This window comes from Podarcis vaucheri (assembly GCF_965113315.1).
Source record: "Podarcis vaucheri genome assembly, chromosome: 1".
NCBI lineage: Eukaryota > Metazoa > Chordata > Lepidosauria > Squamata > Lacertidae > Podarcis > Podarcis vaucheri.
The window spans coordinates 12,931,382-12,944,012 of NC_138759.1; the positions used below are offsets into that span (position 1 = coordinate 12,931,382).

The 12,631-nt window shown below is 45.6% G+C and overlaps 1 protein-coding gene across 2 annotated transcripts in view; it reads right to left on the bottom strand.

Annotated features, from left to right (window-relative positions):
- Positions 1 to 12,631, bottom strand: part of AKT1 (AKT serine/threonine kinase 1) — a 125,876-nt gene that overhangs the window by 16,315 nt on the left and 96,930 nt on the right. For both annotated transcript variants that reach the window (XM_082218412.1, XM_082218411.1), the window contains exons 5-10: positions 11,744 to 11,891; positions 10,213 to 10,344; positions 9,996 to 10,061; positions 6,083 to 6,151; positions 4,540 to 4,665; positions 727 to 855 (exon numbers count right to left, since the gene is read on the bottom strand). In XM_082218412.1, the coding sequence (XP_082074538.1) occupies positions 727 to 855; positions 4,540 to 4,665; positions 6,083 to 6,151; positions 9,996 to 10,061; positions 10,213 to 10,344; positions 11,744 to 11,891 (670 nt within the window). The remainder of the gene's footprint in view (positions 1 to 726; positions 856 to 4,539; positions 4,666 to 6,082; positions 6,152 to 9,995; positions 10,062 to 10,212; positions 10,345 to 11,743; positions 11,892 to 12,631) is intronic.

Here is a 12,631-nt window from a genome sequence, read left to right on the forward strand (position 1 = left end):
CGGATGTGGCCCAATCGCCTTCTCAATCCGGCCCGCGGACGGTCTGGGAATCAGCATGTTTTTACACAAGTAGAATGTGTCCTTTTATTTAAAATGCATCTCTGGGTTATTTGTGGGGCATAGGAATTTGTTCCTCTATTTTCCCCCCAAAATATAGTCCGGCCCACGGCTGAAAAAGGTTGCTGACCCCTGAGTTATGGGGAACATACTGTGGGGAACATTTTTGGCTTCACGGGTCAGATCCTTATCAGGATCATTATGACACCCCATGATTGACAGGTGAGTGGCCTGCTAATAGTGGGGGGGGGGTGCTTCAGCAAGTGGTTTGCTAGCACTGGCCAACAGTCTCTATTATTATTATTATTATTATTATTATTATTATTATTATTATTATTATTATTATTATTTACATTGCTATACAGCCCTTCATCCAAAGATCACAGGGCAGCTTACCTTACAAAACCACAAAAATATGCATCATAATAGCAAACAAAAACAATACCCCCCGACCCCCGTTTAAAAGACCATAGTTTGTTTAATTAGCCAAAGACCTGGGAGAAGAGGAATGTTTTAGCCTGTTGCCCAAAGACAGGCACCAGGAGACCCTCCGTGGGGACAGCATCCCATAAACGAGGAGCCCCCACACGATGCCTTATGAACTGCTCTATTTTCTTTTACAGGAAGTCTTGCTTGTGGTGATACAATCAAGGGCTGCATGAAGAGTACCTCTGGTGCAAGGTATTCCGGGGTGCCACAGAAAGTCTTCATCGTTGCTCCGTCTTTGATCCCTTCTTTGCAGAGCCCAAAGTCTGTTATTTTTATGTGCCCGTCTTTATCCAGCATCAAGTTTTCCAACTTAAATGAAAAATCAAATTTAAAGAGAGAGAGGGGGGAACAAGTCAATTATTTGGATAGTCAGTGCAGAATCTTCGTTTTCTTTTCTTTTTTTTACAAAATTGCCCATTTTATTAAAAAGAAGTTTCTCTCTTCTCACCGCCTTCCCATTGTTGTTTATTTATTTAAAGCATGATCACCCTGCTCTTCAGCTGAAAAGGCTCCCAAAATGGCTTACACAACAAGATAGCTCCTGCCCTGAGGATTACAATCAAAAAGACACAACACAAAAGGAAAAAGGGATGGGGAGGGAGAAAGAAAACAAGCGGACCTGGGTATCTGTTATGGCTCCCTTTGAACTGAGCTGAATAGGCTTTTGAACTAATAACAATAATAGTAATAATGAGGATTTCTGAAGTTATTTTTGAGTGTTCAGTGTGGTGCACAACACATTATTGAGAAAATCCATGTAACAGCCTTGTCAGGTAGCCTGTAAAATTCCTCAATATTGTTGACAGCTGGGAGCCCAAGGCAGAGAGAATAGTGGCGGCATGGGGAAGGTCAGCTGAAGCCTGTGGGTGAGCCAGTCCGGACCAGGAGGCTCCCTAGCTTACACTTTTAGGGACAAACTTGACAGGCAAAGGAAATCCTTCAGGAGAAGACCTCTCCTCTCTCTGAATCTCTGCAAAAAGCAGACACAGTTGCCCAGCTTAGTTTAGGACTAAAGCAGAGAGGGGAAGGACTAATGTTTTGGCCCTACATCCTTTTCTCAACACAGATCGTTCTCCAAAACTGCTCTTTGCCCCACTGCAAAAAATATGTATGACATACCGTATTTTTCGCTCTATAAGATGCACCAGACCAGTTTTTGGAGGAGGAAAACAAGAAAAAAAATATTCTGAATCCCAGGAGCCAGAACAGCAAGAGGGATCGCTGCTTTCACTGCGCAGCAATCCCTCTTGCTGTTCTGGCTTCTGGGATAGCTGTGCAGCCTGCATTCGCTCCATAAGACGCACACTTCCCCTTACATTTCAGGAGGCAAAAGGTGCGTCTTATAGAGCGAAAAATACGGCACTTGTTTTCTCTGATGGGGAGAACGCCAGTGATTGGGAGGAAGAGGGGATTATCCACAGGAAAACAGCACGGGGAGGCGAGAATCACACACAGACACCCTGATCAGGCCACAGGCTCATCTAGTCCACAGTGGCCAAACAGATGGCCCAACACAAAGCCCTAAAGAAGGACCGGAGCACATCCGATGCCCAGGGTGGGTGGGTGGGTCCTGGGCCTGCAACCTTCTGCATGCAGAACAGATGTCCTGCCACTGGGCTATGGATGCTTCTACCTGCTTCTTGATCATTCTGCCTGCAGGACAGGAGCTGGGGGTCTTCTGTATGCAAAGCAACGAGCTTCGCCACTGAGCTCTGTTTGCTCCTGTGCAGCCGGCAGAGAGACCGTGTTTGTGCGTTAAACCAGGGGAACTGCCACAGGGGCTACTTGCACACCTCCACCCTCCTGGGCAGTCCCAGCACCTGAGAGTGGTTAGATGGCAGGGGTACGGAGAAGGAAAAGTGGGGAGAACGGCAGCAGGGCAAGCAGAGTGGCAGGTGGGCCTGCCTCCTCTTCAGCGCTTATTTCCGAAACTGGTGAAAAAATTTCCAGGAAAAAAATTTGCACAGCGTTGCCAGGTGGGAAACAAACACACACACAGAAAAGGAAGGCAGCTGGGAGGGTGGGGAAGAGAAGAGAGGGACCCTTTTACAGTGGTGCCCCGCAAGACGAATGCCTCGCAAGACGGAAAACTCGCTAGACGAAAGAGTTTTCCGCTTTGGAGGTGCTTGGCAAAACGAATTTCCTATGGGCTTGCTTCGCAAGACGACAATGTCTTGCGAGTTCCTGCTGGTTTTTTTCCTCCCCCCCCCCCCTTTTCTAAGCCGCTAAGCCACTTATCAGCTGATCTCCATGCCCCCAATTAGAACGTTATTCAGGACTGTCAAGAGCAGCGGTACTTCAGTTAAGTCATTTTTAAAATCCAACCTGAACCTTCCAATGTTCGCCCAGTGCAATTAAGTGCACCAATTTGGCGACGGCATGAATGACTAACAACCATTTTGCCACGCAGCCCTGTCTGTCCATCTAGCTCAGAACTGCCTACTCTGACTGGCAGTGGCTCCCCAGGGTCTCCAGCAAAGGAGCTCTCCATCATCACCTACTACCTGATGTTTTTAACTGGAGATGCCATGGCGCTGAACTTGCTGCCTTCTGCATGCCAAGCAGGCACTGATTTATGACCCATCCCCATTTCTAATCCATGTGTCTGTTTTAACACGCTGCAGAGCACCTGATAAAAAAATAAGGGCCGTAAGCTTTTAAGCACGGGAGTGTGGAGTAAGCTACCATGGGCTCATCCAGGAGATTTAAGAGCACACCAGTTAATTTTATTCTGAGCCCAACTTTGAAACTGGTGGGTTAGTGTAATACAAAGTGAAAAGGGAAAAAACACTGCCTTCTGCTACTGAATATATTTTAAAAAATTATTAAGCTATTACAACACCTTTCCTTCAAATGCACGGAAAGGCACCTCTATTTAAATATCACTGATCTTTAAATCAGTTAAAGAGAGAGGCAGGTAAAAAGAAATTATATAAGAAATATGTAACTGTGCGGTATAAAGTAATGGATAGATAAAGTACAGTGAGATTAATTGGAAGTCAGTTTTAAATTTCTTCTCTGTAAGTTTTATAATTGTGTTCAGTATCAGGAGTATATATGATGATAATTATATTAATCTTCTTGTATCTTATAGTGTGGTGGTTTGTTTGATTTTTCTATTATTTGTTTGTTTGTATATTTGTTTACTTGTATGTACGTCTGTTTTCTCATAAATGTATTTATTTTAAATTAATAAAGATATATTTAAAAAGAGAGAGAGGCAGGCGATTAAACAACTAAAATAATCTTTTAATTGGCAAATTGCCTGAATGAAAACCAACAGGATTCCAAAACGTCTCAGCCATCTAGCCTCTTCCTGTTTGCTACAGTGGGTGACTCTGCCCATGCAGAGAATTAACAGGGCTGCTGCTCATTTGCATATGTTAATTTGAGGAGCTATAAATTTTAAAAGCTGCTGCTTAACTAGAGGCAAGGTGAAGAAAAGAGCAAAACAAGTATATCCCCAACATCTGGAGGGGTGAGGGAAGAGAGCAATCAACCCCTTTGCACGCTGGACTGGATTTTACCACCGAATTGTGTTGCTGGGTGGGTTTTTACTGCTGAGCTGTTGTTGCACCTGCCTGTTCTGATTTTGTTTAACGCCACCAACATGTGCTATCTAGAAAATGTGTCCTTTTCCCCCAGCAGGAACTCAGTGCTGCCACCTCTCCAGAGGGCTCCAATGCCATTCTAAGAGAACAAGGGAGGTGCTCAGTGTGAGTTCCAGCACCTCTTTTTCTAGAGAAATAGCGCTGAATATGAGGCTGGGGGACCTCACGTCCCTGAGGGTCGAATGCTGCCTTCGATTTTTGGGTCCGGATTTTCACTTCCTGAAATATGAAACCCCTAAGCAAGAGAAAGTTCAAAACGGATATACCCCGTCAAGACTCCAAATGAGATTTAGCACCACGAATCTGCTCCAGAAACGCCCTTTTCTTGAGATAAACGAGAAAACGGCTGGCCTCCCAAACTCGCCGGCTTCCGCTTACCTACCTTTAAATCTCTATAAACCACGTTCTTCTCCGAGTGCAGGTAGTCTAGAGCAGATACAATCTCAGCCCCATAGAACCGGGCCCGGTCTTCAGAAAAGACGCGCTCTCTCGATAGATGGAAGAACAGCTGGGAGGGAAAAGCACTTGTTAGCCTAAATTGGCACACCGCAGCGTTTACTGGAGACCTGTAATTAGGGAGGGACTCCGGCTCAGTGCTGGAGCACGTGGTTTGGATGCAGGTTCAATCCCGGATATCTCTTCATTAGGAAGGTCTGGCAGCAGATAAAGTGGAAAGGAAATACTGGACTAGGCAGGCAAACAGTCTCACTGGTACTGTATTTTTCACTCTATAAGACGCACCAGACCACAAGACGCACCTAATTTTTGGAGGAGGAAAACAAGAAAAAAAATATTCTGAATCCCAGAAGCCAGAACAACAAGAGGGATCGCTGTACAGTGAAAGCAGCAATCCCTCTTGCTGTTCTGGCTTCTGTGATAGCTGTGCAGCCTGCATTCGCTCCATAAGATGCACACACATTTCCCCTTACTTTTTAGGAGGGAAAAAGTGAGTCTTATAGAGCAAAAAATACGGTATACCTCCGGGTCAACAAATTTGGCCCACCAGGCCATTTTGCTTTAGACTGAGAGGACCATCTGTATCCACTTTGGCAAGCCAGGAAAGCTTCGGTCTCTATGCTGCTTTCATAGCACCAGGGGGCAAGGAAGAGGCCCAGTGGGAACCAACAGCTACTTCCCCACCCCATTCAGAGGTCAATAGGACTTTCTTCCTGGCACGGACTACAACATTTGTGATTCTTGAGCTACATACCCCTTTCCTCACCTGAAGTCACTTAATACAGAGTCAAGACTATCAGTCCACCTAACCAGCATTGTCCATAATCTAGGGCAGCCTTTCTCAACCTGTGGGTCCCCAGATGTTGAACTACAACTCCCATCACCCCTAGCTAGCAAGCAAGGCCAAAGCTCAGGGATGATGGGAGTTGTAGTTCAACAACATCTGGGGTCCCACAGGTTGAGAACCGCTGATCTAGGGGATTAGCAGTCCTCCGGCACCTCAGGTCTTTCCCTGCCCCACGGCCTGAGATACATGAAATTATTAATACCAGGACTGGTTCTGAGAACTTCTACATGCCAAGCATGCCCTCTACCACTGAGATATGCCATGTCCTTAGGCTGCTCTTAGAAGGTTGCTGTGATGAACTTTGAAGATTCTCAACGCACCAAATGTCAGACTCCGGGCCAAAGGTGTCTCTCCACAGATGTCCACAACCCTCACCAAATTTACTTCGCACCCACTTTCAGCGCTTCCCCCTGGCTGAAGTTCATCACTGTAATGCTATAATGTCTGGATGGAGAGGTTTGTGTGAGTGCAGAACCCAGGGGCTTGTGTGCGGCTGAAACGCAGCCCAGTGAAGTCATATCTATGCATCGTCTTCCTTTTCCCTCTAAACCCAGCCGCCATTGGAATGTGGCCCTCAGAAAGCACACCATTAACATTCGACCGAGGTGAACGCGATCCTTACCTCCCCTCCGTTAGCGTACTCCATAACAAAGCACAAGCGGTCGTGCGTCTGGAAGGAATACTTCAAAGCCTACAAAAAGCGAATCACATGTGAGCAAAATGTGGTTTTATTTCCCATGCAGTTCTTGAACCGCTTCCAAACTGACGTAGCAGAGCAAGTCACTAGCAGTTTTATTTAGCTGCTATTGTTTCCACACTACGGTTGGGGTATTAAAGTGAAGCCAAGACCAATCTTTTATCACAGTGGTTTTAAAACACTCTGTCCCACCCACATTGACTTGTACTGTTTTAATCTGCTGTCAAATTGTCTTGGACACCACGTGATTGAAAGACAGCATCTACAATCTTTGAGACACACACACACACACACACACACACACACACACTTTGCAACCTGGAATCTGCCTTTTGAGGATAATCCACACCCTGCTTCCATCAGTGGGAGGTGTGGTATGGATAGTACCGCAAGACGGGGCATTCCTGGTGGTGGCTCCACATTTATGGAACTCCATGCCCACCAGCTGAAATCAGGCCATGTTTAGGTGAACTCCTAAAACCTATTTGCCATTTAACAAAGTGTGTGCACTGTTCCAGACTTGGCTGTGTTACAAGGGTTGGACTAAATGACTTTTTGGGTCCCTTTCCACTCTGCAATTCTATGTATTTATATCGCCTTAAGTTCTAAGCTGCTCTGCGCTCCCTTGTGAGAGGGAGGGAAACAAATGCGATAAAATAATAAAAGCCATGAAATAATCTTGGGATATCTCATCTCATCCCCTACCCTTACTCCTAACTCAAGCTTCAAAAAGATATTGGGTTTCATCTACAGAGGAATACTGACACCCAATTCCTGATCCAGAAGCCGGATGGGAAAAGCCTGAGATGTAGCTGGCTGGATTTGCTACAGCGGAGGTGGGGAAATGGATCTGGCTAGAAGAGCGGAGCCTGGGTCCCCTCAATCCTGGTAGGCCATGTTTCTGGGGAACTAAACCCAGCAGGCTTGTAGTCACTGCCTAAGTGTTGACGGGCAGCAACACGAAGCCTCCCTTCCCAATCCACAATTGGGAGGACTTGTAGAATACAAGTCATCGTGGCTAGCAGCCACAGCCAGCCTTATTCTCCATTCATTCATTTATCCAATCCCCTTTCAAAGCCGTACAAGATGGCGGCCATTGCAAACATCTTGTGGGAGTTCTGCAGTTCCTCACTATGCGCCGTGTGAACAACTGCTTCCTTTCGCCTGTCCTGAATCTTCCAAGGTTCAGATTTGTTGCGTTTCACCTCCAGAGAGCAGGAGGAGTTAGGACCCAGGATGAGCCAAGAGATGTACCAGCCGCAACCCACTGCGAGGAAGATGGGTATTTTTGGCCTAAACGGCCGGGACAGAGACTTCCAATCTGAATGCCCAGTGTCTTAGAAGGCTGGGAGTGGCGTTGGACCACGTGAATTTGCCCTTTACCTTAGGGATATTTAAAACTGATGCAGAGCTATGACTTAGGGCTGTTTTGAATCTGATCAGCCTGCAACTTAAGGGGATGAAGGACCCAGATTGAGCCGAGAGACCAAGTGGGTACAGTTCAGCCTGAGAAATGGGGGTCTTTCCACGGACAACCCTATGATGTGTGGCGGTACTTGGTCAACGCAGAAAATCCTCTGCGGCTCACTGTGAAATTCGCTGCTCTCATCCATAAATTATCATCATTATCCAGCTCTTTGCTGCAGTTCCATGGATGGCAGCTGCCCAGCTGAGGCATTCCATCCACATAAATCCGCTCTCAAGTCACTAACTTGGAAGGTGAAAGAGGGACTGGGGAAGGGGAATCTCTCTCCCCCTCGTTCATCCTCTCCCCCCCCCACTCCACTCACAAGGGCTGCTGCCCTTCCCTCACGTCACACGCATTCCTACATCATGAGAACCGCCAGCTTGGTTTGACGTACAGTCCATTTTGTTTTGCTTGGGCGGCAGCCCAGAAGTTACAGCTGGGGTTTCAGAGCCAGAGAGGGAGTCACTGCTTTGGCTTTAGATAAAAATAAACATCTCCATAAATAATAACGGGTTTTACAGGCACCATTTTTTTGGGATATGTAACAAGACTTAAATATATCTATCATCTATCTCTCTATCGTTTATCTATCTCTATCATCTATCTATCTATCTATCTATCTATCTATCTATCTATCTATCTATCTATCTATCTATCTATCTATCTATATCTATCATCTATCTATCTATCTATCTACAGTGGTACCTCAGGTTAAGTACTTAATTCGTTCTGGAGGTCCATTCTTAACCTGAAGCACCATTTTAGCTAATGGGGCCTCCTGCTGCCGTCGCACCGCCGGAGCACAATTTCTGTTCTCATCCTGAAGCAAAGTTCTTAACCTGAAGCACTATTTCTGGGTTAGGGGAGTCTGTAACCTGAAGCGTATGTAACCCGAGGTACCACTGTATCTATCTATCTATCTATCTATCTATCTATCTATCTATCTATCTATCTATCTATCTATCTATCTAATCTATCTATCTATCTATCTATCTATCTATCTATCTATCTATCTAATCTCTGGCCCTGAGATCTGCTAGTTCAGGGGCTGTCAGTTTGTGGTGGGTCACATGTGGATCTTAGCGCATTTCATGTGGCACTTGCCTTAACTTCATGCGTGTGGCAAGGAGGAGGAACATCAAGGGGGAAAGGGGTGGCAGACAGAGAGAGAGAGGGTTTTGCTAAGTAGGTAAGTGGTGCCCTGTTGGATCAGGCCAGCATCCTGGTATTACACTGGCCAACTAGACGCCTGTGGGAAGTAGGAATGGGCGGTATCTGGTTTTCAACACTGTGATATATCACCAGCTAAACATCACAATATACTGATATATCACAATGTCTGAAATAAGGATGGAGTGATGTTGAGACACTGGCTAGCTTCACATTGTGATTTCTGCATCTCACGCACAAACACACACACACAATGATTCACAATAAAGGAGCAATAAAATGAGAATTAAAAATCATGCAGCGTCTAGCACAGTGCACCATAACAGCCTGTCACAGTAGGCAGAAAAAAACATTAAGGCAAAATCTCAATTTTCAAGTGGTCAGTGGGGGGGGGGGGTGAGTTTAGAAACCATTGTTCTACCGTGTGCATGTGAAGTACAAGAGGCAGACACACACTCTTAAAAATAAACAAGAGTGGTCAAAGTGCTGGTTGGCTGTAACCAACAGGACCGTCACGGCCATCTTTGGAAGATCATATCTTGGCTTAATAAACTGAGATATAAACAAGTTTTTCGGCCAGGCATGCAACCCATTTAGTGCCGCCATGAAGGAAGGCACAAGCAAGCCAGGAAATCCTACTTTAGCCCTACTTCCCTGTTTTGTACAAATGGGGAAACTACAGTAAACGAGTCTGAAACAAGCCGGAATATTTAGCTGCAATCTGAAGTTGACAATATCCTGACTTATTTTGAAGCAATCATCCATCGTTTCCCAGTTCAGATGGAACCGGAAACTGTGGTTAATAGAAGGCTTCATGGTTTGCCTGTTCTTGCTACAAAGGGAAGAACAAAGGGGCTGAACCATGGGGTAGGGGTGGGAGGCAAGATAATAACTCAAGATTCCTATGCCAAGATTTGGTTGCCTGAATGAGGCCTGTGTGTTTAAGAGAAGGCATCTTCCCCTTCACATTTGGGCATTTAGTAGAGGGAAATATCCATGCAGCTGTGCTATGCGCAAAGTAGCTCTGAATCCCATTACAATCAATGGGGAAATGGCTGGCATGCCATCAAGTACTTAAATCTACCATTCTCTGATTTGGAAAAACATATGGCTCCAAGGTTCCTATTAATTAAAACGACCAAGGCACGCACGCACACCCATCTCACAGATTATGGGCTGCCCTTAAGAGAGAACACATACCGTTAAGAAAGGATGTCTAGAGTTCTGCAAAACACGGTTTTCTGTCAACGTATGAGCCACTTCATCCTGAAGAACAACCCAGCAAGTCGTGAGTGAACAACAGCTATTGGACTGATATTACTTTGATGAATATATAGATGAAACCTGTTACTGTTATAGCCCTCCCCCAAAATCTTACAAAATTAATCTAAACATTTTAAAAAAACAAAGCGCTTACCTTTGCGACAATGACTTCCTTCTTCAGAATTTTCATGGCGTAATACCGCCCGGTTGCTTTTTCTTTTACCAGGATCACCTTTCCAAAGGTACCTTTCCCCAGAAGCTTAAGATACTCAAATTCAGTCATAGTCTGTTGAAGACACGTTTCAAAGGTGGTTAAGAGGCTTACAGGCCAACGTCCCGAAATATTTGAACAAAGCAAAATGAATGACAACATTGAGGAATCCTTTATTTATATATGTATGTGTGTATATACAGGCAACTCCCCGTTTATGCTCATTTGAGCCGCTCGCAACCACGCATGCGCGCATTGCTGCAAACCTAGAAGCGGCACTTGAAGTGGCAAAAACGGCCCCCAAAAGAGTGTGAGAACGACAAAAATAGCATGAAAAAAGTGTCTGACAATCCCATGAGCCTTTGCTAGCGCAATCCCAGGAGTGCTGCTGGTTTTTTTAAAGGGTTTATCAAGGGTTTCCCAGAGGTTTAGAAGGTGCTTGCAGGTTTTCCCAATAGTGCTCCCAATATAACCCTCATTTAAATGGGGAGTTGCCTGTATGTTTGTGTGGAGACTTAAAGGAGAGTCTTTGCCAACCACCGTCGAGAAGACACAGATAAAGAATGGCCCTCTCACGAAACAGTGGGATCAGCTTGGGAAAGAACTCAATTCATGGAGACAAATGAAAATGCTTCTTAACGCTGAATGATTACGGTGCTGTGTGTGGCGCGGTCTCTGAAGATTGTTCACACACACACACACACACACACACACACACGTACCGTATTTTTCGCCCTATAAGACGCACTTTTTCCCCTCCAAAAATGAAGGGGAAATGTGGGTGTGTCTTATGGGGCGAATGCAGGCTTTCGCTGAAGCCTGGAAAGCGAGGGGGGTCGGTACGCACCGACCCCTCTCACTCTCCAGGCTTCAGGAAGCTATCCGCTAGCTGTGGGAGACCCAGCTCTCCCAGGGCTAGCGGAGAGCTTGCCTGCACCCAGAAGCTTGGGGCGTGCTGAGCTGCGCATGCCCCAAGCTTCAGGATTAGCGCAGCGGTCCGCTAGCCCTGGGAGAACCCCGCGGCTTCGGGATTAGCGCAGCGCACCTGGGGGGGAAATAAAAATTTTTTTCCTTTATTTCCCTCCAAAAAAACTAGGTGCGTCTTATGGGCCGAAAAATACGGTATGTAAAAAAATTCAGCAGCCAGGTTGCTCGCTGGGGCAAGAAGATTTGAGCATATTACACCGATCCTGGCCTGACTACACTAGATGCCAACTAGTTTCCAGGCCCAATTCAAAGTGCTGCTTTTGACCTATAAAAATCCCTAAACTGCTCAGGACTGCAATACCTCCAGGACTGCCTTGCCATATGAACCGACCTGTGCCCCCTCCACAAGAGAATGGGCCTTTTCTTCAGTTGTTCCCCGACCACTAGGAAGGCACACCTAGCTGGCTACCTCTGGCTCTGTAGCAACACAGGCCACAGGGAATGTTAGTGCTTGGGCGAGAAAACCCACCTCAACCCCAATACTTACTACTTTGTGTTTTGGCTTTGTCATAGAAATTTCCATTTCTTCGGCGCCTGAATTATCACTGGGCGAACCAGATCGAAAATCCATTATTTCCTCTTCTTGTTTCTTAAGGCTGTCTGCTACGGTTTGGATGGCTTTTGTCCATTCATCCCTAAACAAACAAGCAGTCACAATTCAGATTCCTGCCCACCACAAGCATATCCCATCATTGCTTCAAAAGCTGCTAAAACACAGGTGGGCTCCAGGTATTTTGAAAAGAATGCTGGGATAAACACAAACTCACGAAGCCGCAGTTCGGCAACATCTGGGGGGCCAAAGGTCCCCACACCTGGCTTAGATCTACACTTGGGTAAACATTATGTTTGCTGACTGGGAATGGTTGTGGAACACCGGTATAAAATTTACGGCATGTAATGCCTTAAAGGAAAATATTATGAAAATGATCTACAGGTGGTATATGACCCCAGTCAAGCTAGCAAAAATCTATCATTTGACTGATAATAAGTGTTGGAAGTGTAAAGAATCTGAAGGTACTTTCTACCACCTTTGGTGGACGTGCCCGAAGATTAAGGCTTTCTGGGAAATGATATATAACGAAATGAAAAAGGTGCTAAAATGCACTTTCCTTAAGAAACCAGAGGCCTTTCTCTTGGGCATTAGTAACCAATTGGTGTCAAAGAAAGATAGAACTTTTTTTATGTACGCTACTACAGCAGCAAGAACACTCATCGCAAAGCATTGGAAGACCCAAGATCTACCCACCCTGGAAGAATGGCAGATGAAGGTGATAGACTATATGACATTGGCTGAAATGACTGACAGAATTTGTGAACAGGGGAAAGAGACGGCGGATGAAGACTGGAAGAAATTTAAAATTTATCTCAAGAAATA